Source organism: Atractosteus spatula, chromosome 17 (genome assembly GCF_055471065.1).
Source record: "Atractosteus spatula isolate fAtrSpa1 chromosome 17, fAtrSpa1.hap1, whole genome shotgun sequence".
NCBI classification, from domain to species: Eukaryota; Metazoa; Chordata; class Actinopteri; order Semionotiformes; family Lepisosteidae; genus Atractosteus; species Atractosteus spatula.
In genome coordinates, this window is record NC_142722.1 from 19,031,261 (window position 1) to 19,054,523 (window position 23,263).

At 54.3% G+C, this 23,263-nt stretch overlaps 1 protein-coding gene across 6 annotated transcripts in view; it reads left to right on the forward strand.

The window, feature by feature from the left end:
- Positions 1 to 523: 523 nt before the first annotated feature.
- Positions 524 to 23,263, forward strand: part of myo18b (myosin XVIIIB) — a 28,488-nt gene continuing 5,748 nt past the window's right edge. For 4 of the 6 annotated variants that reach the window (XM_088936102.1, XM_088936104.1, XM_088936105.1 and 1 more), the window contains exons 1-35: positions 524 to 673; positions 3,774 to 3,932; positions 4,353 to 4,769; positions 4,846 to 4,906; positions 5,010 to 5,122; positions 5,206 to 5,385; positions 6,595 to 6,796; positions 7,630 to 7,772; positions 7,891 to 7,991; positions 8,656 to 8,719; positions 8,981 to 9,125; positions 9,533 to 9,709; positions 9,864 to 9,954; positions 10,046 to 10,238; positions 10,731 to 10,811; positions 10,894 to 11,014; positions 11,133 to 11,280; positions 11,541 to 11,724; positions 12,323 to 12,482; positions 13,322 to 13,431; positions 14,208 to 14,273; positions 14,419 to 14,547; positions 14,732 to 14,875; positions 15,034 to 15,123; positions 15,208 to 15,327; positions 17,840 to 17,951; positions 18,296 to 18,420; positions 18,554 to 18,708; positions 19,486 to 19,609; positions 19,719 to 19,919; positions 20,398 to 20,508; positions 20,606 to 20,710; positions 20,799 to 20,951; positions 22,522 to 22,635; positions 23,026 to 23,142. In XM_088936102.1, coding sequence (XP_088792228.1) covers positions 4,428 to 4,769; positions 4,846 to 4,906; positions 5,010 to 5,122; positions 5,206 to 5,385; positions 6,595 to 6,796; positions 7,630 to 7,772; positions 7,891 to 7,991; positions 8,656 to 8,719; positions 8,981 to 9,125; positions 9,533 to 9,709; positions 9,864 to 9,954; positions 10,046 to 10,238; positions 10,731 to 10,811; positions 10,894 to 11,014; positions 11,133 to 11,280; positions 11,541 to 11,724; positions 12,323 to 12,482; positions 13,322 to 13,431; positions 14,208 to 14,273; positions 14,419 to 14,547; positions 14,732 to 14,875; positions 15,034 to 15,123; positions 15,208 to 15,327; positions 17,840 to 17,951; positions 18,296 to 18,420; positions 18,554 to 18,708; positions 19,486 to 19,609; positions 19,719 to 19,919; positions 20,398 to 20,508; positions 20,606 to 20,710; positions 20,799 to 20,951; positions 22,522 to 22,635; positions 23,026 to 23,142 — 4,482 coding nt within the window. In that variant the 5' untranslated portion in view covers positions 524 to 673; positions 3,774 to 3,932; positions 4,353 to 4,427. The remainder of the gene's footprint in view (positions 674 to 3,773; positions 3,933 to 4,352; positions 4,770 to 4,845; positions 4,907 to 5,009; positions 5,123 to 5,205; positions 5,386 to 6,594; positions 6,797 to 7,629; positions 7,773 to 7,890; positions 7,992 to 8,655; positions 8,720 to 8,980; positions 9,126 to 9,532; positions 9,710 to 9,863; positions 9,955 to 10,045; positions 10,239 to 10,730; positions 10,812 to 10,893; positions 11,015 to 11,132; positions 11,281 to 11,540; positions 11,725 to 12,322; positions 12,483 to 13,321; positions 13,432 to 14,207; positions 14,274 to 14,418; positions 14,548 to 14,731; positions 14,876 to 15,033; positions 15,124 to 15,207; positions 15,328 to 17,839; positions 17,952 to 18,295; positions 18,421 to 18,553; positions 18,709 to 19,485; positions 19,610 to 19,718; positions 19,920 to 20,397; positions 20,509 to 20,605; positions 20,711 to 20,798; positions 20,952 to 22,521; positions 22,636 to 23,025; positions 23,143 to 23,263) is intronic. The other 2 variants (XM_088936103.1, XM_088936106.1) reach the window with 1 other exon arrangement.

The window sequence follows — 23,263 nt, forward strand, 5'->3', positions numbered from 1 at the left end:
GAGCTCAGGCTGCTGAGCCACGCTCTTCCTTAAGTGACTGGTGCCTCACACTGCATGTTTAAGGTGAATCAGACTTCAGAGTCCTCAAGTGTTTGATGTGCAGCCCTGCTGCTGAGAGCAGAGAGCATCACACTCCAAAGCACAACACTGCGCCCCCTCTCCACCTGAATCCCCCCTCCTCTGCCTCTACCATCCAGTGCTCTCTTCCTGTGCCCTCCTACCTGTGCCAAGTTCAGATTGGGATTCAGATACAAAGAGCTTAATTGGCCTGACTGCTGAATTACAGTGTTGCCCAAGCAGATAGAAATCACACATCTGTCTCTCTGTCTTCCCCCTCTCTCTGCTTACTGGTGTGCAGTTCAGTCCCCTCTCTCCCTCTCTGCCTCTCCTTATCTCTCCCTCCCTCTCCCCCACTCGCCTCTCCCCAGCGGACACTCAGTTGCTGTCCTGTTTCCAAACTGGGCTGTCCTGTCCAGGGCTGAGCCCGCCGGTATTAATAGCTCAGCCTTGTGTTAACTCAGCTGCCAGAGATACCAGCTCTGCGCGTGTGAGAGTGTGTCTGCCTGTCCTCCTTCGGCCCTGGGAGCTGTCTGGACAAACTCTGTGAAGGACAGAGGAGAAGAAGACAGGGATTCCTCACTTACTGTCCCTCGGTCCTGTCGGTTCTGAGCAGGTAAGGTGTTTTGGTATGAGTCTTCCCAGCCAGGCTGAGAGCCGGAGTCGGGGCTGTTCCTAGTGGCTCTCTGGCCATTACTGAGGCCAGGGAGCCTGTGTGGCCTTCTGTCTGGTTATTTTTAGACTCTTGCGAAGTGTTTCTCCAGTCATCATTTCTTATTTTTGAGAACTGATTTCTACTTTGAAGGAAACTGGAGTTCATTATATTGCTTTATTGACTAAGTGATCATTTTTTAACACTCCAAACCATCAGCTGTGTCTCAGGTCAGTTTTCTTGATATTTGAGAATTCGGGATGAGTAGCCAGTTTGTAACGGGACAGTCCTGTTATTCCTGCAGAAGAAATAGAAGCAAGTTCTGTGGCTGTATTGTACAGGGCCAAGACCCAGCTGTGGAGCTGCGAAAGAAGCAGTAGAAGGCATTGTAATTATTAAACACAGTCCAGTTAAAACAAATAATTATTTATAAGAATAATTCAGTGATACTAAACACACAGTCCAATATGCAGCTTTTCAAACTGTGAGTTATACCAGTGATTGTGAATCGAACAGTGGCTGCTGAAAGGTTTCAGGGCACTGAGGCAGCACAGTGATGTCAAGTGTGTAAACATGTACATTATAATGTACCGAACCACAACAATACCCCGGTACAGTGCTGTAGTAGCACAGAGCAGTGCACTGATCCTGTACTTCACTGTTCTTCAATTATACTGCATTGTAGCACTAGACTGTGGTGAGGCAGAGTGGTGATTTCTGATGCGTGTTTCTGTACCATGTTGTACTGTACAAGAATACTGCACTACAGTCCTGTGAGGCTGTGCTGTGATCTCCGTGTGACTGTACTACACTGTTCTGTACTAGAATACTGCACTACAGTACTGTGAGGCTGTGCTGTGATCTCCGTGTGACTGTACTACACTGTTCTGTACTAGAATACTGCACTACAGTACTGTGAGGCTGTGCTGTGATCTCCGTGTGACTGTACTACACTGTTCTGTACTAGAATACTGCACTACAGTACTGTGAGGCTGTGCTGTGATCTCTGTGTGACTGTGCTACACTGTTCTGTACTAGAATACTGCACTACAGTACTGTGAGGCTGTGCAGTGATCTCTGTGTGACTGTACTACACTGTGCTGTACTAGAATACTGCACTACAGTCCTGTGAGGCTGTGCTGTGATCTCTGTGTGACTGTACTACACTGTGCTGTACTAGAATACTGTACTACAGTACTGTGAGGCTGTGCAGTGATCTCTTTGCGACTGTACTACACTGTGCTGTACTAGAATACTGCACTACAGTCCTGTGATACAGATTGGTGGAATGTCTGGTTCTGTATAGGAGAAGTGGTGGCTCAGTACACCTGTGGTTTGCAGCAGTGTGATGTTGTTTCTCTCTGCAGTGCAGATCGCTGGTGTTCTTGTCTGTGTTTTTTTACTGTTCATCATCATTCTCATTCCTCATCAGCGCTCACTATGCAGGGACGCCTCTCAGACTCCTGGGCACCTGTGTTACAGCCAGGCCTGGAACCCATTGCTCATGCTGGAGCTTCTCCTGCAGCGCCCCCATCAGCCCAGTTCAGGGACTGCTGAGAATCCATGAGTACTAGATTAGTAGATCGGTCATTTCAGAGCTTTGTTCTGCAGACACGGAGGAAGAGGTCCTCAAGTAGAAGCACACTCCTCCTCTCTCAGTATCTATACCTGTCTCTCTCCCTGTCACTACCTCATTCCAGACCCCCACAACCCCCTGGTTCTCAACACTGTCGCTTGGCAAGACCCCTCACCCCTGGCTGACCTCTGACCCTTGCAACTGCTCAGACAGCCATGGAGCTGTCGTCTCGCTTGGCCCTCTGGGAACAGAAGGGAGGTGTAGTGCTGTGCATGGTTGTGTAGCTGTGTGCAGGGCTGTGTAGATGGGTGCAGTGTTGTTCAGCGGTGTGAGAGCTCAGCGTAGACAGACAGACAGAGTGAGAGTGTGTGAAATTGAGCGTGTGTGTGAGTGAGTGTGTGAGAGGTTGTGAATGTGAGACCTCTGCATGGACAGTGTTTCAGCCTGCAGCCTCTGAGAGACACTGAGGAGTGAGCTGTCCCCTGAAAGGCCTTCCGCTGACACACTCACTCACTCTCACTCGTACCTGCATGCTGGGGTGTGCTGTGTGTCCAGCTCTGTCCCCTGCCTGGGCCAGGCAGCACGCAGATCCACATCCCTGTTGGGAAGTCCACTGTCACAGCATTTGGCTCCACTCCATCAGTGACTGGCCCTCATGTGAACTGACCTGTTAAATACGTAAAAGAGTGGGGATACATCCGTCAGTATAGTTCTCTGTTCACCTGTGTGTGAATTATTTCAGTTTAAGAGAAGCAGCAGGTGGTGTAGCTCGTGAACACAGGCCCTGCCAGAGTCCAGCTGGCCCCCAGCCTCACTGTCCACTGTTTCCCCATCTGTCTCTGATCACCTTTGCCATCCCTCATCACACAGCTGTTCCCCAACCAGCTTCTCCATCACTCTGGGCCCCACGCCTCATCTCTATGGGCTCACGAAGTGTGGACAGCAACACACAGACACCTAGGTCCTCTTGAGAGGGCAGTGCCAGGGTGCCAGGGAGCCAGGGACAGACACACCTCCAGCAGACCCGCATGTGCCTGATGCTGAGAGTCATGCTGAGCTTGTCTGTCAGTGCTGGACCTGGAGATCTGTGCAGCTGTTCATCTCTCAGCCATGTTCGAGTGTTAAATCCAGTCTGGCTTCCCTGCATGTCTGTCTCAATTCATTAGTGTGTCTCTCTCTCATGTGTCAGTGTCCCAGTCAGTGTCTTAGTTTCTCTCAGTGTCTCAGTCTGTGTCTCAGTGTCTCAGTCAGTGTCTCTCTGTGTCTCAGTGTGCCAGTGTCTCAGTGTCTCTCTGTCTCAGTCTGTGTCTCAGTCTGTGTCTCAGTCAGTGTCTCAGTGTCTCAGTCAGTGTCTCTCTGTGTCTCAGTGTGCCAGTGTCTCAGTGTCTCAGTGTCTCTCTGTCTCAGTGTCTCAGTCTGTGTCTCAGTCAGTGTCTCAGTCTGTCTCTGTGAGTCTGACTGACTGGCCCGTGTCTCTGTTGGATTCAGATTCAGGAGGAGAAGAGGAGACCAGTGCCTGCTGAGCCACCCCCACCGCTCTCCGCTGCTCCTGGCGGATTCATCCGGCAGCTCGTCCGCGAGACGGAGCAGGAGGCCAAGAGGAAGGAGCCGGAGCCCCCAGCTTGTGCGTCACGGGAGGAGAAGGCGGTGAGAGGAGACGGCCAGCAGGGGGCGTGAGGGGGGGACCCACAGCTGCTGGGATTCCAGGATCTCCCTTCTTATTGCATCAGCTGTTAGCTATTGAACTGAATGAAATAATTAAAATTAATTATTGTTACTGATTGGACAAATCACAGAGCACAGAGCTCCTTCACAGTGTGTCTCACAGCTGTTGCTTTAATTACAATTAATTTAATTATTGAGCTTTAATTATATAGATTTCATGAACATTATAATACATACTGTGGATTGTATATTATAATCTGAATTGTACATTATATATGTTATATAATCTATATATACAGTTTATATATATAAACATAATGAAACACACCAACCCATCTATGCAAGGTTGCACATATGTTCTACACGAGCCGGTAATACTGGATCTGTTCTGGTTTGGTCCAGCCCAGCAAGCTCAGCGAAAACCTAGTCCTTCCCTTCCTGCCCCCTCCAGAAGAGATCCCCCCCACAGAGCGAGAGATGAGCAGCTGGTCATCCCTGCTGGTCAACGGTGTCCACTGTGACGAGGATGGGCAGCACCAGGCTGCCACAGGCACCAAGAAATCAGCCAGGAGGATGATGTCACCAAAGCTGGGAGGACAAGGAGCGGAGCCTTGGTCTGCCCAGCCCCAGAAGAGCCAATCAGAAGAGCAGGACACTGCCCATGGTAAACAGGAAGAGGCCATCGCCATGAAAGCGAAGGAGGACAGACAGGCAGACAAGGAGCTGAAGGAGAAAGAGGGAGAGCAGGTGCAGAAAGGAGCAGAGACCGAGAGACAGGAGCCTGAGGGGCAGACAGCCGAGAGCAGCACCACGGAGCAGGTGAGAGAAGGAGACACACACTGCCAGCCGATTGGCACAGCCGCACCACACTCACCCTCGCTCTGTCTCTCCGCAGAGGGATGTGTGGTACGAGGCCTGCCAGGTGTGGCATGTGCACAGAGACGGCTTCACTCCAGGTGAGTCTGGCAGCACGGGTGCAAATCCTGCTGTTGTGCAGTGGATCAGAGCCCAGGGCACCGTGCGCTGGCACAGGGTTGTGATGACCCTATCTTTGTGCAGCGACACAGCTGAAGCCGGACGTGGGGACCCCAGAGCTGCCCGAGGGGAGAGTGAGGGTCCGTCTGGAGACAGATGGGTCGGTGCTGGATGTCCAGGAGGACGAGATCGAGAAGGTGAGTCGGGACAGAACCTGCGCTACTCGGCCTTGCTCTTGTTCCGTTACTGCCAGTCTCTCACACCTGCTGTGTCCCTGCAGGCCAACCCCCCCGAGCAGGCCCTGGCGGAGGACCTGAGCATGCTGCAGTGTGTGAACGAGTCCAGCGTGCTGCACACGCTGATCACACGCAGCCTGGCCCAGCAGCACCTCACCCTGGCCGGGCCCAACATGATTGCCCTGCGCCCTCCGCCCCCCATACCGCCCCCCACACCAGGCAAGGTGAGGCTCCTCCCACACACCCGCCTCTGCGCTGCTCCCTCTCCTGCACCACTCACCCCTCTGACCCCTCTCTCCTGCACCACTCACCCCTCTGACCCCTCTCTCCTGCACCACTCACCCCTCTGACCCCTCTCTTCTGCACCACTCACCCCCCTCTGACCCCTCTCTCCTGCACCAATCACCCCTCTGACCCCTCTCTCCTGCACCACTCACCCCTCTGACCCCTCTCTCCTGCACCACTCACCCCTCTGACCCCTCTCTCCTGCACCACTCACCCCCTGACCCCTCTCTCCTGCACCACTCACCCCTCTGACCCCTCTCTCCTGCACCAATCACCCCTCTGACCCCTCTCTCCTGCACCACTCACCCCTCTGACCCCTCTCTCCTGCACCAATCACCCCTCTGACCCCTCTCTCCTGCACCACTCACCCCCCTCTGACCCCTCTCTCCTGCACCAATCACCCCTCTGACCCCTCTCTCCTGCACCACTCACCCCTCTGACCCCTCTCTCCTGCACCACTCACCCCTCTGACCTCTCTCTCCTGCACCAATCACCCCTCTGACCCCTCTCTCCTGCACCACTCACCCCTCTGACCTCTCTCTCCTGCACCACTCACCCCCCTGACCCCTCTCTCCTGCACCACTCACCCCTCTGACCCCTCTCTCCTGCACCACTCACCCCTCTGACCCCTCTCTCCTGCACCAATCACCCCTCTGACCCCTCTCTCCTGCACCACTCACCCCCCTCTGACCCCTCTCTCCTGCACCACTCACCCCTCTGACCCCTCTCTCCTGCACCACTCACCCCTCTGACCCCTCTCTCCTGCACCACTCACCCCTCTGACCCCTCTCTCCTTCACCACTCACCCCCCTCTGACCCCTCTCTCCTGCACCACTCACCCCTCTGACCCCTCTCTCCTGCACCAATCACCCCTCTGACCCCTCTCTCCTGCACCACTCACCCCTCTGACCCCTCTCTCCTGCACCACTCACCCCCCTCTGACCCCTCTCTCCTGCACCACTCACCCCTCTGACCCCTCTCTCCTGCACCACTCACCCCCCTCTGACCCCTCTCTCCTGCACCACTCACCCCCCTCTGACCCCTCTCTCCTGCACCACTCACCCCCCTGACCCCTCTCTCCTGCACCACTCACCCCTCTGACCCCTCTCTCCTGCACCACTCACCCTTCCCTGCCCTCTGTGCATCAGGCGTCAAAGTTGCGGCGGCCAGACCCCGCCCCCTCGCTGTCACGCCTGCTGGCTCAGCGTCTGTATGGCGCCATGCTCCGGCAGAGGAAGGACCAGACCCTGGTGAGCCTGGGCCGCAGCGGAGCGGGCAAAACCACTGGCTGCCAGGATGTGGCAGAGGAGCTGATACGACACGCTGGTACAGCGGGCAACATTGTCACGGGTACGAGAATGGCAGGAGGCTGCGTGAGAGACAGGGGAGAACTGGGAGAAAATGATGCTGGAGAGAAGACGGTGTATGCTGAGGGAGAGGGGGACCTGAGGAAGGGGGTAATATTTAATTAGAATTAATAATTCTAAATCATACTATTAACTCAGTGCAGTGTCTATTCCAGTACAGCAACTGTTGCAGTACTGACCCAGGGCAGTGTGTGTGACGGTACTGACTCAGGGCAGTGTGTGTGACAGTACTGACTCAGGGCAAGGGGTGTGACTGTACGGACTCAGGGCAGTGGGAGTGACATTACTGACTCAGGGCATTGGGTGTGACAGTACTGACTCAGGGCAGTATGTGTGACGGTACTGGCTCAGGTCAGTGGATGTGACAGTACTGGCTCAGGTCAGTGTGTGTGATGGTACTGACAGGGCAGTGTGTGTGACAGTACTGACTCAGGGCAAGGGGTGTGACTGTACGGACTCAGGGTAGTATGTTTGACGGTACTGACTCAGGTCAGTGTGTGTGACGGTACTGACTCAGGGCAGTGTTTGTGACAGTACTGACTCAGGGCAGTGGGAGTGACATTACTGACTCAGGGCATTGGGTGTGACAGTACTGGCTCAGGTCAGTGGATGTGACAGTACTGGCTCAGGTCAGTGTGTGTGACGGTACTGACTCAGGGCAGTGTGTGTGACAGTACTGACTCAGGGCAGTATGTTTGACGGTACTGACTCAGGTCAGTGTGTGTGACGGTACTGACTCAGGGCAGTGTGTGTGACAGTACTGACTCAGGGCTGTGGGTGTGACAGTTTTTCAGTGTTTCGTCTGTGTGTGAGCAGTGGAAAAGCTGAAGGCCGCGCTGACGGTGCTCCGGGCATTTGGCTGTGTGAAAACACGGCACTGCGATTCCTCCTCCCGCTTCTCCATGGTGCTGTCACTGGACTTCAACCACGCGGGGCGAGTGTCTGCTGCTCACGTGCAGGTACCCGTCTCAGCTGGCTGCTCGCTGCCTGTCTGTCTCTGAGCATGCCAGTCTGGCAGGCTGGTTCTCTCAGCCGGAGCAGGGAGCCTCTACTCAGCATCTCCTCTGCCCCTCTCAGACCATGCTGCTGGAGCGCTGGAGAGTGACCCGGAGGCCAGAGGGAGAAGACACCTTCCACGTCTTCAAGCAGCTGCTGGCGGGACTGAGCCCGGAGCTGAGGTACGAGGAGAGAGATAGAGGAAGAGGAACCCTGGGAAAAGGAGGAGTGACAGAGAGACAGGGAGAGCAGGAGTCTGCAGAAAGAAACTGAAGAGGGAAAGAAATATCGTACGAGTTCAGCAGCAATCATCAGGGCTGTAGTGGCAGTGTCCTCCTGTCAACATCAGAGGGCAGCAAATACCTGCAATTCAGTACTGACTCAGGGCTGCAAAAGCAACTAGAGTCAATACAACATATACTGTACATTTACATCATAGGACATTTATATACAACATGCAACATTATTGAGAGACAGGCTCACTGTTCCTCAGGCTGTGACAGGAGATCAATTACTGGGTTGCCAGTTCAACTGAGTTCCCCCCCCCCCTCTTCCAGTAGGATTGGGAGCTGTTTTGGTTCTGTCAGGTGTGGGAATTCTGAGATTAGATCTATAAATTTGGGGAAGAATGTTTCTCTAATCCCAGAGTATTTCTCACAGTGCAGTAGGAAGCGCACCTCTGTCTGTTTCTCCCCACTGGCAGTGGGAGCACAGCCTGTCCTCTCTGGGCAGCCAGGTCTACCTGTGTCCAGTTTCTATGGCCAGTCTGTGGTCACTGAGTCTCTCTATTCCTCTCTTGCTTACTGTATTTCTCTCCCTCTCTCTCTGTCTCGCTCTCTCTTGCAGGACTGAGCTACACTTGCACCAGATGGCTGAAGACAACCTGTTTGGCATCACTTCAGTGAAGAAGGTAAGTAATGGCCAGATTGGTAACAAGTTCTTAATTAGTCTGCAGAGGTGAACCGCTGGATCAGCACTGGAACTCCAGATGTGTCCTCAGCCTCACTGGTCACTGACATGGATGGCCTGAATGCCTCCGTCTCTTTTACCTGCTCATGCTCTCTCTCCTGTTACACCCAGCGAAATGTCACTAGCAGAAACGTGGAGGTTTTGATGTTGAGAGACTTGTATATTGAAATCAAAGTTGACATGAAGGAAGTCTCTCGCTCAGGTGGAGGAGAAGCAGAAAGCCGCAGTGGCCTTTGGGAAGTTGCAGGCTGCCTTGGGAACGCTGGGATTATCAGACAATGAGCAGCGAGCAATCTGGCACGTGCTCGCTGGGATATACCACTTGGGAGCAGCGGGGGCTTGCAAAGGTGGGACTAAACCAAAATGAGAAGATGGGGTGCTGTCAGTCATCAGAACATCGGTCAATGTGTCTGTCAGTGTGTGTTACACGACGTGTTGGTCAGTGAAAATCTGTCAGTGTGTTATACATTGTGTTGGTCAGTGTAGATCAGTCAGTGTGTGTTATACATTGTGTTGGTCAGTGTAGATCATTCAGTGTTAGACAGCTATCAGAGTGTTGCTGTATGGAGAAGTAAAAGGGGCGTCTGTGTACCCCTGAGAGTGCACAGCTAGTAAGTGTGGGAGTCATTAACTGCTTGTTAATGAAATGATCAGCAGGAGTGTGAAATTAATTTAATCAGTAAATTGCTCTCTGTTGCATGGAGTTCTCAACTCTGCCGAAAGCTGTGAACCCCTCTCTCTCTCACTCCCTCAGTGGGCAGGCGGCAGTTCCTGCAGTTCGACAGTGCGCAGCGCGCGGCCGCCGTGCTGGGCTGTGAGGGGGAGGAGCTGTCCACCGCCGTCTTCAAGCACCACCTGCTGCACCTACTCCAGCAGGCCACCGGGGGCGCCAGAGAGCGGCCAGGCCAGGACTGCGACCGCAGCACCGATGGTCTGTTGGCCTGTGTGTGTCTGTCTACGTGTCTGTCAGTGTTGTCAGCTGTCTGACTGTTTGCCTGTGAGGCACACACACTGCACAGGATTAGGAGCCGCTGCTCAGCGGTGTCGAGGGCGCTGTGTGACGCAGTGGGCTGTGTGTGTTTCAGGTCCCAGGCTCACAGCAGTGCAGTGTGTGGAGGGGATGGCAGTGGGGCTGTACGAGGAGCTTTTCAGCACCGTGGTCTCTCTCATCAACAGGTACCTGGGGTGTGTGTGTACATGTGGTTGTGTGTCTGTGCACAGCAGGCATGTAGGCCATATTTCAAGCCTGGGCCTCTCCTGCACACAGGTCACTGTCCTCCCAGCAGCTGACGCTGGGATCAGTCATGCTGGTGGACACCCCAGGTTTCCAGAACCCTCGGCACGGGGATGAAGAGAGGGCGGCTGGCTTCGCAGAGCTCTGCCACAACTACGTCCAGGAGCGCCTGCTGGACCTCTGCTACCAGCACACCTTCTCCAGCACGCTGCAGCGGTACCAGCAGGTCAGAGCCCCGGGCTGGAGCAGGCCAGGCACAGTACTGCAGGTCAGACATGCAGATACGGGCTGGAGCAGGCCAGGCACAGCACTGCAGGTCCGACACACAGATACGGGCTGGAGCGGGCCAGGCACAGCACTGCAGGTCAGACATGCAGATACGGGCTGGAGCAGGCCAGGCACAGCACTGCAGGTCCGACACACAGATACGGGCTGGAGCAGGCCAGGCACAGCACTGCAGGTCCGACACACAGATACGGGCTGGAGCGGGCCAGGCACAGCACTGCAGGTCCGACACACAGATACGGGCTGGAGCAGGCCAGGCACAGCACTGCAGGTCCGACACACAGATACGGGCCGGAGCGGGCCACAGGAACAGTACTGCACGTCTGACAGCAGTTAGAGGAGGTGCAATGTTTTTCACAATGCTGGTAAGAACAATAGGGCTGCAAATGTCAGCTACTTAAAAGTGACTTAGCTGTTGTGCCTGCACCCCCAGGAAGGAGTGAGTGTGCTGTTCGAGCCCCCGGAGACGAGCCCAGCTCAGGTGGTGTGCCTCTTCGACCAGCCCACCCTGCAGGTGACTCCTGCTCGCCCGCTCCTCTCTCTGCACGCCCCTCCGCCTCCGCTGGCGCGATGCTCATGCCCTCTCCCACCCCCAGGTGCGCTCGGCCAACGGCGCTCCCCAGGGGCTGCTGTGGGTGCTGGACGAGGAGGTCCTGACTCCGGGCTCCAGTGAGGCGGCAGTGCTGGAGAGAGTCTGCTCTTACTTTGGAGACACAGGTCTGTCCGCCTGCCTGTCAACCGGGAAGTCTCTTTCTGGGACAGATCCCGAAACTCAGCCATCTCTCTGTTCTCCCCTCCCTGCCTCTGTCTCTCCACCCCTCCTGCCCTCTCCCAGTGCGGCCATGTGAGCAGCCCCTGCAGTGTGAGGTTGCCCACCAGCTTGGCGGCGACCCGGTCCGGTATGACCTGAGCGGCTGGTTCAGTCTGGTCCAGGCCAACCCATCTGCAGCCAATGCCAGCACCCTGCTGCAGCATTCCAGCCTGTGAGCTTGCTTCTGTCTCCTCTCCTTCTCCCTCACCCCCTCTCTCCCTCTCTCTCCTCTCTCTCCGGGTCTGTCTGTGTCTGTCTGTGTTGAACGTCTGGAGTCGGCAGTGTTGCAATGGGTGTGTGTGTCCATGACTGTCTCTGTCAAATTCAAATTCAAACAGCTTCATTGGCATGACTGTTAAATTACAGTGTTGCCAAAGCTATACAATCAGTGCAATGTGTACATACATTTGTAATCCACACTGTCTCCCTCAGGCAAGTGGTGCGCAGCCTTTTTGCCCCCCGGTCTGCTGTCCCCCCTTTCTGCCGGGGACTGGGGGGTGTGGAGGGGGGGTCCCAGCGGTCACTGCAGAGAGCTGGCATCGTCAGGAAGACCTTCAGCGGGGGGCAGGCAGCCCTGAGAGGACGATCGGCCTGTGTCACTATCAAACTGCAGGCAGTGAGTGCGACAGACATGGGCACTGAAGACGGGCGCCCAGACTGACTGTACCCATGGAGGCGGCCTGCTGGTCTTTATATTGAACTATAAAGAAGCACGGCTTCTCTGCTGCTGTCCTTTTCCTTGGGTTGTCCTTTTATACTGTAGTATTGTAGACTTGGTCCTAATAGTCCTTAAAACCATTGCATTTGAATGAATTGATGTTGCCGTTCATGTTGACAGTGTGAGTAAGTGATGCACTATTGCTATTTATTTTGCATTTTAATGTTGTTACAATGTGGAGGTGAAGTGGATGGTAGTTGCTGGGACCCTAACACCAGTCTGGGCAGTGGGGTCGCGGGGCAGACGCAGGTCTGGGCAGAGCGGGGTCACAGTGCAGGGACCCAGACTGACGCAGGTCTGGGCAGAGTGGGGTCACAGTGCAGAGACCCAGGCTGACGCAGGTCTGGGCAGAGTGGGGTCACAGTGCAGAGACCCAGACTGACGCAGTTCTGGGCAGAGTGGGGTCACAGTGCACAGACCCAGGCTGACGCAGGTCTGGGCAGAGTGGGGTCACAGTGCAGAGACCCAGGCTGACTTGCTCTCTCTTTCTCCCCAGGATGCCCTGATCAACCTGCTGCGGCGCTCCCGTCCCACGTTCCTGCACTGCGTGGTGCCGCGGGGGCAGGGGGGCGCTAGGGGGACGTTCGACGTGCCAGCCCTGCGGACACAGCTGCACTCCACACACACGCTGCACAGCCTGCAGCTGCACCGTGCCGGTGAGCCCGTTTCCCAGCTCTCCCAGGGCCTGACCTGCAGGACAGACCCAACAGCACCGGTTTCCCAGCGCTCCCAGGGCCTGACCTGCAGGACAGACCCAACAGCACCGGTTTCCCAGCACTCCCAGGGCCTGACCTGCAGGACAGACCCAACAGCACCGGTTTCCCAGCGCTCCCAGGGCCTGACCTGCAGGACAGACCCAACAGCACCGGTTTCCCAGCGCTCCCAGGGCCTGACCTGCAGGACAGACCCAACAGCACCGGTTTCCCAGCGCTCCCAGGGCCTGACCTGCAGGACAGACCCAACAGCACCGGTTTCCCAGCGCTCCCAGAGCCTGACCTGCAGGACAGACCCAACAGCACCGGTTTCCCAGCGCTCCCAGGGCCTGACCTGCAGGACAGACCCAACAGCACCGGTTTCCCAGCGCTCCCAGAGCCTGACCTGCAGGACAGACCCAACAGCACCGGTTTCCCAGCGCTCCCAGGGCCTGACCTGCAGGACAGACCCAACAGCACCGGTTTCCCAGCGCTCCCAGGGCCTGACCTGCAGGACAGACCCAACAGCACCGGTTTCCCAGCGCTCCCAGGGCCTGACCTGCAGGACAGACCCTGCCTTTGGGCAACAGCACCAGTTATCAGCTGCAGGCTTTCCTGTCTAGGACCCCAGACTGTGGGCGCTCCCATCTGAGCCCCACTATCTGCAAGTGCTCCTACTCAGGGTCCCCAAACCATAAGTGCTCCCATCTGACCCTCACTGTCAGATGGCATTCCTCTGGGACCCCCAGACTGTGGATGCTCCCTTCTGAGCCCCACTGTCTGCTCCCCCCTTCTCTCTCCAGGCTATCCTGACCACATGTCCCTCTGCGACTTCCGCTGCCGTTTCCAGGCTCTCTCTCCTCAGGTGATGAAGAGGTACGGCTCTGTCTTCATCACTCCGGACGAGAGGAAGGTTGGTAAGCAAGAATGTAAAAAAATATCATCAGTCTTAGACATCAGGGGGCATTGTGGAGCAGCAGTTTGGGCACCAGGCCCCAGTATAGACGCAGTTGTATCGAAGACCACTGTTGTCTAATCCCTGAGTATTTCTCACAGTGCAGTAGGAAGTGCATCTCTGTCTCTGTTTCTCCCCGCTGGCAGTGGGAGCACAGCCTGTCCTCTCTGGGTAGCCAGGTCTGCCTGTGTCCAGCTTCTATGGCCAGGCTGTGGTCACTGAGCCTGTCCTCTCTGGAAAGCCAGGTCTGCCTGTGTCCAGTTTCTCTGGCCAGGCTGTAGTCACTGTGCTTTGTCAGGCTCTGTTTGTTCTTGCTGTTTCTTTCAAGGGCAGATAATCAGCTAGTGTGTATTGTCTGTTTAGTGTTCTGTAGTATTCCAGTTTGTGTTGTGTTTGTGTGTGTGTTCCAGCGGGTGAGGTAATGTTGTTTATCTTGTGCTGTGGTTGGGTTGATTGTGATTTGTGTTGCTGTAGCTGTGCTGGTTGGTGTCAGTGAGCTTCAGGACCAGCTGGCTGAGGGGCTCTTCTCTGGGCTCAGCTCTGGGCTCAGCAGGGCCTTGTGGTGTTAGGAGTTCTGGTCACTGATTTGAAGGTGTGGCCAGTATTGTATTGCTCTCTTCTTCATATTTCTTAGCAGTGGGTATTTGCCTAATACCGCCCCGCACACGTTGTTTGGTGTTTTCTCTGCACATGAAGATTGCCTCTGTCTCTCTTGCCCTGCTCTCTCTGTCCAGGCAGTGGAGGAGTTACTGGTGGACCTGGACCTGGAGAAGAGAAGCATTGTTATAGGACTCAGCCAGGTGAGCTGGTCTGACTGAGAGAAACTAGAGAATCAGTCTTGCAGAAGAGCATGTAGATAACTAATGCCTCCCTCCCTCTGTGTCCATCCTGCCTCCTTGATCCTCCCCCCGTCTGCCCTCTCATCTCCTTCTTTCCCTGGTGCAGGTGTTCATGAAGAGGGGCATTCTGGCCTCCCTGGAGCAGCAGCGGGAGAAACTGGTCTCTGGTTGGCTGGTTCTCCTGCAGGCGGCCTGCCAGGGTCACTTGGCCAGACAGCGATACCGACGCATGAAAGTAAGTCAACTCTGACCTCTGGCCTCTGACCTCACATCGACCCCTCTCCTTAAATGGCTGTTTTACCTGTTTTACCTCTAACCCAAACTTTGTCCTCTTCCTGCCCAGACCCATAAAATGTTTTCAATCACCTCGTTAGCTAACATTGTACCCGTTTGTGCCTGCATGGCTCTGTCGCACTCAGGTTCAGGAGATGGCTGTGCGCTGCATCCAGAGGAACATGCGTGTCCTGTCCGCAGTGCGCGACTGGGCCTGGTGGCGGCTTCTGGGCCAAGTGCGCCCCCTGCTGGACGTCAACATTGATGATCAGAGATACAGAGCCAAGGAGGTACTTCCTGTCTGACACATGACAGTAATAGTAATGACTCCAGCACCTGTCTTCCATGTGGTTACAAACTGTGAACACGTGGACATGATCCCACAGTGGTTGCTCCTGAGCACAATGGCCCCATGGGGGTATCTGTCTCTGTCTGTCTGCATGTCCAGGACGAGCTCTGCGCCCTGAGACGAAGGCTGGAGAAATCCGACAAGGAGAGGAATGATCTGAGACAGAGTGCTGACTCTCTGGAGACCAAGGTACCCACTGTGCCAGGACGCCACTCAGACTCCCCGTGCACTGATTTGAGGTGAGGCTAAGAGTTGGGATCGACTCTCCCCTAGGTCACTGCCCTGACCTCAGAGCTGACCGACGAGCGTTTCCGTGGCGATGCCCTGTGCCAGGCTCTGGACAGCGAGAGAGCTGAGAGACTGAGACTGGCCCGAGAGAACAAGGAGCTGCAGGTCAGGAGGACTGGACAGTACTTAGTGCTCACACTGTCCAAACTGACTGTTCACACTGTCACTGTCTGCACTGTCCACACTCACTGTTCAAGCTGTCCATACTCACTGTCCACATTCACTGTCCACACTCTGTGATTATCCACACTGTCCATAGACATGGATCACACTGTCACTGTACACACTGTCACTGTTCACACTCTCACTGTTCACTCACTGTACACACACTGTCACTGTTCACACTCTCACTGTTCACACACTCTCACTGTACACACACTGTCACTGTTCACACACTGTCACTGTTCACACTCTCACTGTACACACACTGTCACTGTACACACTCTCACTGTTCACACACTGTCACTGTACACACACTGTCACTGTTCACACTCTCACTGTTCACACACTGTCACTGTACACACACTGTCACTGTTCACACTGTCACTGTACACACACTCACTGTTCACACACTCTCACTGTACACACACTGTCACTGTTCACACTCTCACTGTTCACACACTGTCACTGTACACACACTGTTACTGTTCACACTCTCACTGTACACACACTGTCACTGTACACACACTGTTACTGTTCACACTCTCACTGTACACACACTGTCACTGTTCACACTCTCACTGTTCACACACTGTCACTGTACACACACTGTTACTGTTCACACTCTCACTGTACACACACTGTCACTGTTCACACACTCTCACTGTTCACACTTTCACTGTACACACACTGTCACTGTTCACACACTGTCACTGTACACACTCTCACTGTTCACACTCTCACTGTACACACACTGTCACTGTTCACACACTGTCACTGTTCACACAGTCACTGTACACACACTGTCACTGTTTACACACTGTCACTGTACACACTCTCACTGTTCACACTCTCACTGTACACACACTGTCACTGTTCACACTTTTACTGTACACACACTGTCACTGTTCACACACTGTCACTGTACACACACTCTCACTGTTCACACACTGTCACTGTTCACACACTCTCACTGTACACACTCTCACTGTACACACACTGTCACTGTACACACTCTCACTGTTCACACACTGTCACTGTACACACACTGTTACTGTTCACACTCTCACTGTTCACACACTGTCACTGTACACACACTGTCACTGTTCACACACTCACTGTTCACACACTGTCACTGTACACACACTGTTACTGTTCACACTCTCACTGTTCACACACTGTCACTGTTCACACACTCTCACTGTACACACACTGTCACTGTTCACACACTGTCACTGTTCACACTCTCACTGTACACACACTCTCACTGTACACACACTGTCACTGTTCACACACTCTCACTGTACACACACTGTCACTGTTCACACACTGTCACTGTTCACACTCTCACTGTACACACACTCTCACTGTACACACACTGTCACTGTTCACACACTGTCACTGTACACACTCTCACTGTTCACACTCTCACTGTACACACACTGTCACTGTTCACACAGTCACTGTTCACACTTTCACTGTTTACACACTGTCACTGTACACACTCTCACTGTTCACACTCTCACTGTACACACACTGTCACTGTTCACACACTGTCACTGTTCACACTCTCACTGTTCACACTCTCACTGTACACACACTGTCACTGTACACACACTCTCACTGTTCACACACTGTCACTGTTCACACTTTCACTGTACACACACTCTCACTGTTCACACACTCTCACTGTTCACACTGTCACTGTTCACACACTGTCACTGTTCACACTCTCACTGTACACACAATGTCACTGTTCACACACTCTCACTGTTCACACACTGTCACTGTTCACACTTTCACTGTACACACACTGTCACTGTTCACACACTCTCACTGTTCACACACTCTCACTGTACACACACTGTCACTGTTCACACACTCTCACTGTTCACACACTGTCACTGTACACACACTGTCACTGTTCACACTGTCACTGTTCACACACTCTCACTGTTCACATACTCTCACTGTTCACACTTTCACTGTACACACACTGTCACTGTTCACACTGTCACTGTTCACACACTCTCACTGTTCACACTCTCACTGTTCACACACTGTCACTGTTCACACTCTCACTGTACACACACTGTCACTGTTCACACACTCTCACTGTTCACACACTGTCACTGTACACACACTGTCACTGTTCACACACTCTCACTGTTCACACTTTCACTGTACACACACTGTCACTGTTCACACACTCTCACTGTTCACACTCTCACTGTTCACACACTGTCACTGTTCACACTCTCACTGTACACACACTGTCACTGTTCACACACTCTCACTGTACACACACTCTCACTGTACACACACTGTCACTGTTCACACACTCTCACTGTACACACACTCTCACTGTACACACTGCTACAACAAATTGTCACTGAAACTGTAACAGTGTGAAACTGTTACTTGCCTGTTGCCGTAACGCCCAGTGTCTTTGTCTCAGGGGCGGCTGCAGCAGGTACAGGTCTGTCTGGAGGAGGTGGAGAAGAAGTTGGTGGAGGCGAAGCAGGAGGTCAACACACACAAGCTGGAGACAACAGGCAGCCCAGCCAGCGGTACCATAGCCAGGACAGAGACTGACACGCTCAGGGCTCAGACTGACACAGAAATAGGACAGACTGACACAACAACAGAGCATAGACTGAGACAGATGGTGCAGAAACACAGGATACAGTCAGAGACACAGGGTACAGTCAGAGACATAGGGTACAGACTGAGAAAGAGGGTGCAGACAGAGACACAGGGCACAGACTGACACACACAGGGCTCAGACTGACACACACAGGTCACAGACTGACACACACAGGGCTCAGACTGACACACACACAGGGCACAGACTGACACACACAGGGCACAGGCTGTGCTGCTGCTGACCTTTGCCCTTTGCCCTGTGACCCAGAGAGCGAGTGGCAGCTGCGGTATGACTGTGCCCAGACGGAGATCGAGTTCCTGCGCAAGCGGCTGGGGCAGAGCGAGGAGCGCCTGGAGAGCGAGCTGGGGGCGCGGCGGCAGCTGGAGGCGAAGGTACAGTACCCCTGACTCCCCTGAGCCCCGACTCCCCGACTCCCCTGAGCTCCGATTCTCTAGAGCCGTGGTGCCTGTGCTGCACCGACACTGAGACACTTTCTCTCTGCTCTCTGTGCCCCCTGCTGCCCAGCTGGCTGAGCTCCAGACCCAGTGTGAGGAGTCGAAGCGCAGTGCGGCCACCCTGCGACGGAGGTGCCGGCACGTGACCTCTGACCTCCAGGACGCCCGTGTGCTGATTGACAGCCTGCAGACACGCAGTCACGAGCTGGAGAGAAAACAGAGGAGGTCTGCTGTGTCTCCTCTCACTGCTGCTGTCTCCTCTCACTCCTCTCACTGCCACTGTCTCCTCTCACTGCCGCTGTCTCCTCTCACTCCTCTCACTGCCACTGTCTCCTCTCACTGCCACTGTCTCCTCTCACTCCTCTCACTGCCACTGTCTCCTCTCACTGCCACTGTCTCCTCTCACTGCCGCTGTCTCCTCTCACTCCTCTCACTGCCGCTGTCTCCTCTCACTGCCGCTGTCTCCTCTCACTCCTCTCACTGCCACTGTCTCCTCTCACTGCTGCTGTCTCCTCTCACTGCCACTGTCTTCTCTCACTGCCGCTGTCTCCTCTCACTGCCGCTGTCTCCTCTCACTCCTCTCACTGCCGCTGTCTCCTCTCACTGCCGCTGTCTCCTCTCACTCCTCTCACTGCCACTGTCTCCTCTCACTGCTGCTGTCTCCTCTCACTCCTCTCACTGCCACTGTCTCCTCTCACTGCTGCTGTCTCCTCTCACTGCCACTGTCTTCTCTCACTGCCGCTGTCTCCTCTCACTGCCGCTGTCTCCTCTCACTCCTCTCACTGCCGCTGTCTCCTCTCACTGCCGCTGTCTCCTCTCACTCCTCTCACTGCCACTGTCTCCTCTCACTGCTGCTGTCTCCTCTCACTGCCACTGTCTCCTCTCACTGCCACTGTCTCCTCTCACTGCTGCTGTCTCCTCTCACTGCCACTGTCTCCTCTCACTGCCACTGTCCAATGCTTCAGATACTGTGTTTTCATTGACTTTCTATTACATGTGCAGGTTTGATGCAGAACTGGCCCAGGCACTGGAGGAGGCTGCTAACGAGAGGACCCTGCAGGAGAGGGGCACTTTGGAGACCACTGCCCTGCAGGGGGAGCTCTTTACCACACAGCACAGCCTCCAGGTGAGTTACCTCTCTTAGCACTGTGCGCTGTGTCAGGACAGTCAGTCAGCTCTCTCTGCACTGTGCGCTGTGTCAGGACAGTCAAACAGCTCTCTTTACATTGTGTCAGGAGTCACAGGCAGCAGTGAGTCGTTTGGAAAAGGAGAAGATGGAGCTCAGTGCCCAGATTGCAGACCTCTCCTCCCCACAAACCCTATCGCCTGACTCGGCTGCCACTCTGAAGAGACAGCTGAGGGAGCTGGATACTCGCAACACAGAGCTGGAGCTGGAGATCAGCCGACACAAGACAACCATCCAGCAGCAGGAGCAGGTACTGTTAGTCCACTTGTCCACACACAGGCTGATCAGCACAGAGACAGCAGCAGGTACTGTTAGTCTACTAGTCCACACACAGGCTGATCAGCACAGAGACAGCAGCAGGTGCTGTTAGTCCACTAGTCCACACACAGGCTCATCAGCACAGAGACAGCAGCAGGAGCAGGTGCTGTTAGTCCACTAGTCCACACACAGGCTCATCAGCACAGAGACAGCAGCAGGAGCAGGTGCTGTTAGTCCACTTGTCCACACACAGGCTCATCAGCACAGAGACAGCAGCAGGAGCAGGTGCTGTTAGTCCACTAGTCCACACACAGGCTGATCGGCACAGAGACAGCAGCAGGAGCAGGTGCTGTTAGTCCACTAGTCCACACACAGGCTCATCAGCACAGAGACAGCAGCAGGAGCAGCTGAGATCGACTTCCTGCACTAACAGCTGCAACACAGACATTTCTCACCCTCTTCCGATACAGACGCAGCGGCGCTATGAAATGGAGATGGAGAGAATGAAACAGATTCACCAAAAGGAGCTGGAGGACAAAGAGGAGGAGCTGGATGATGTGCAGAAGTCATCACAGAGACGAGTATGGAGAGCGGAGAGTGGAGAAGAGAGATGTGGGGGTGAGTGAGTGGGATGAGGAACGTGAACTGACTCCCACTGTCTGTCGTCTGTCTGCGCAGCTCAGGCAGCTGGAGATGCAGCTGGAGCAGGAGTACGAGCAGAAGCAGTTGGTCGTCCATGAGAAACATGACCTGGAGGGGCTGATTGCCACACTGTGTGAACAGGTATTGAACTGGGCTCACTTGGGTTGCACTAAGCAGAACTGGGATGTGCTGGTTGGGCATTGACTGCAGTAACGCATGTCCCTCTCAGATTGGACACCGTGATTTTGACGTGGAGAAGCGCTTGCGGCGCGACCTCAAGCGCACCCATGCCCTGCTCAGCGACGCCCAGCTGCTGCTGTCCACCCTGGACTCACCTGGGCAGGGAGCAAGCAGACAAGAGCTGGACCGACTGCACTGCCAGGTACTTCGCACTGATCTCACAGACACACACACACCGCACCACTGATCTCACAGACACACTGCACTGCTAATCTCACACACACACTGCACCACTGATCTCACACACACACTGCACCACTGATCACACACACCACACCACTGATCTCACAGACACACACACACTGTACCACTGATCTCACAGACACACACACACCGCACCACTGATCTCACAGACACGCTGCACTGCTAATCTCACACACACACACTGCACCACTGATCTCACACACACACTGCACCACTGATCACACACACCACACCACTGATCTCACAGACACACTGCACTGCTAATCTCACACACACACACTGCACCACTGATCTCACACACACACCGCACCACTGATCTCACAGACACACTGCACTGCTAATCTCACACACACACACTGCACCACTGATCTCACACACACATTGCACTGCCGATCTTACACACACACACTGCACCACTGATCACACACACCGCACCACTGATCTCACAGACACACTGCACTGCTAATCTCACACACACACACTGCACCACTGATCTCACACACACACCGCACCACTGATCTCACAGACACACTGCACTGCTAATCTCACACACACACACTGCACCACTGATCTCACACACACATTGCACTGCCGATCTTACACACACACACTGCACCACTGATCACACACACCGCACCACTGATCTCACAGACACACTGCACTGCTAATCTCACACACACACACTGCACCACTAATCTTACACACACTGCACCGCTGATCTCACACACACACATATTGCACCACTGATCACACACACTGCACCGCTGATCACACACACACACATCGCACCAGTGATCTCACAGACACACTGCAACACTGATCACACAGACACACTGCAACACTGATCACACACTTGTCACCACTGATCACACACTTGGTACCACTGATCACACACACACACTGCACCACTGATCTCACAGACACACTGCAACACTGATCACACACTTGGCACCACTGATCACACACACACACACACATTGCACCACTGATCTCACAGACACACTGTAACACTGATCTCACACTTGGCACCACTGATCACACACTTGGCACCACTGCTCTCACACTTGGGACCACTGATCACACACACTGCTGCAGACACACCCCGCCACTGAGCACACAACAGGGATCACATGACATGAGGGATGCAGCAGAGGCCTTGTCCTATTTAATTTCACTCCCTCTGAGTGTCACTTACTCATTCAGACCAGCTGTGCTTCATTTTGCAGCTTTTATCAATTAATAGGAGGCCATATTGGCTCAGTGTCACACTACTGGGCCTGAGATTTGAGCCAAGAAGGTGGCTCTCTCACAAAGCCACCTCTCACTGATGCCCAGCAGGATTGCCAATGGATGCTGTAAACAAAACTTTTGTGCCATGTCTAACACTTTCTTCTTCTGTCTCTCTCCCATCTCTCCCTTGTCTCCATCACCTCTCCACCCCTTCACCCCTCTCTGTGTCCCACATCTCTCCCGTCTCCCACTCTGCCACTCTCCACTCTCTGTCCCAGCTGGAGGAGAGTGAGGCCAGATGTGCAGAGGCCCTGAGCCTCCAGAGGACTCTGGCTGCAGAGCTGGAGAATGCACAGCTGGAGCTGGAGAACATCTGTTGCCACAAGAGCCTGGTGAGGAGGCAGACAGGCAGGGAGGAAGAGAGGAGTGGCAGTAAAGGGGGGAGTGGTGGGCCTGTTCTTCCTTTATAAACCCTGCAGGTGTGTCTGCCATTGCTGAGTCTGTTCCTAGAGGGGGCTCTGCGCACATCCCCACACTGCTCCTGCAACTTTCCTGATCCATACAGAGACTGCATCAGACCAGGAATCAGCTCCAGGATCCACTGAGATTCCTCAGGAGTCTTACAATAGGATCTCTGAGCCCCTCCTTACCCCAGTACTATCCTCCCCTCTCTCCCTCTCTGTCCATATCCCTTTCCCTCTCTAAACCCTGTCTCTTCCTCTCCCTCTCTCCTCACTCTTTCTCCTCCCTCTGTCTCTCCTTCTCTCCTGCCTCTGTCTCAGGTTGAAAATCAGCTGGTCCAGCTACAGCATGAGAAGTCTGACCTGCTGAAGCGACTGGAGGAAGACCAGGATGACCTAAACGAGCTGATGAAGAAACACAAGACTCTCATAGCACAGGTAAGACACCTGAGATCCTGACACACACCTGGACCCATTCACACAGGTAAGGCCTGAGCTCTCTGATGCACAGACAAGCTCAATTGCACACGCCCAATGTGAGTCTTACAGGTACAGTGTG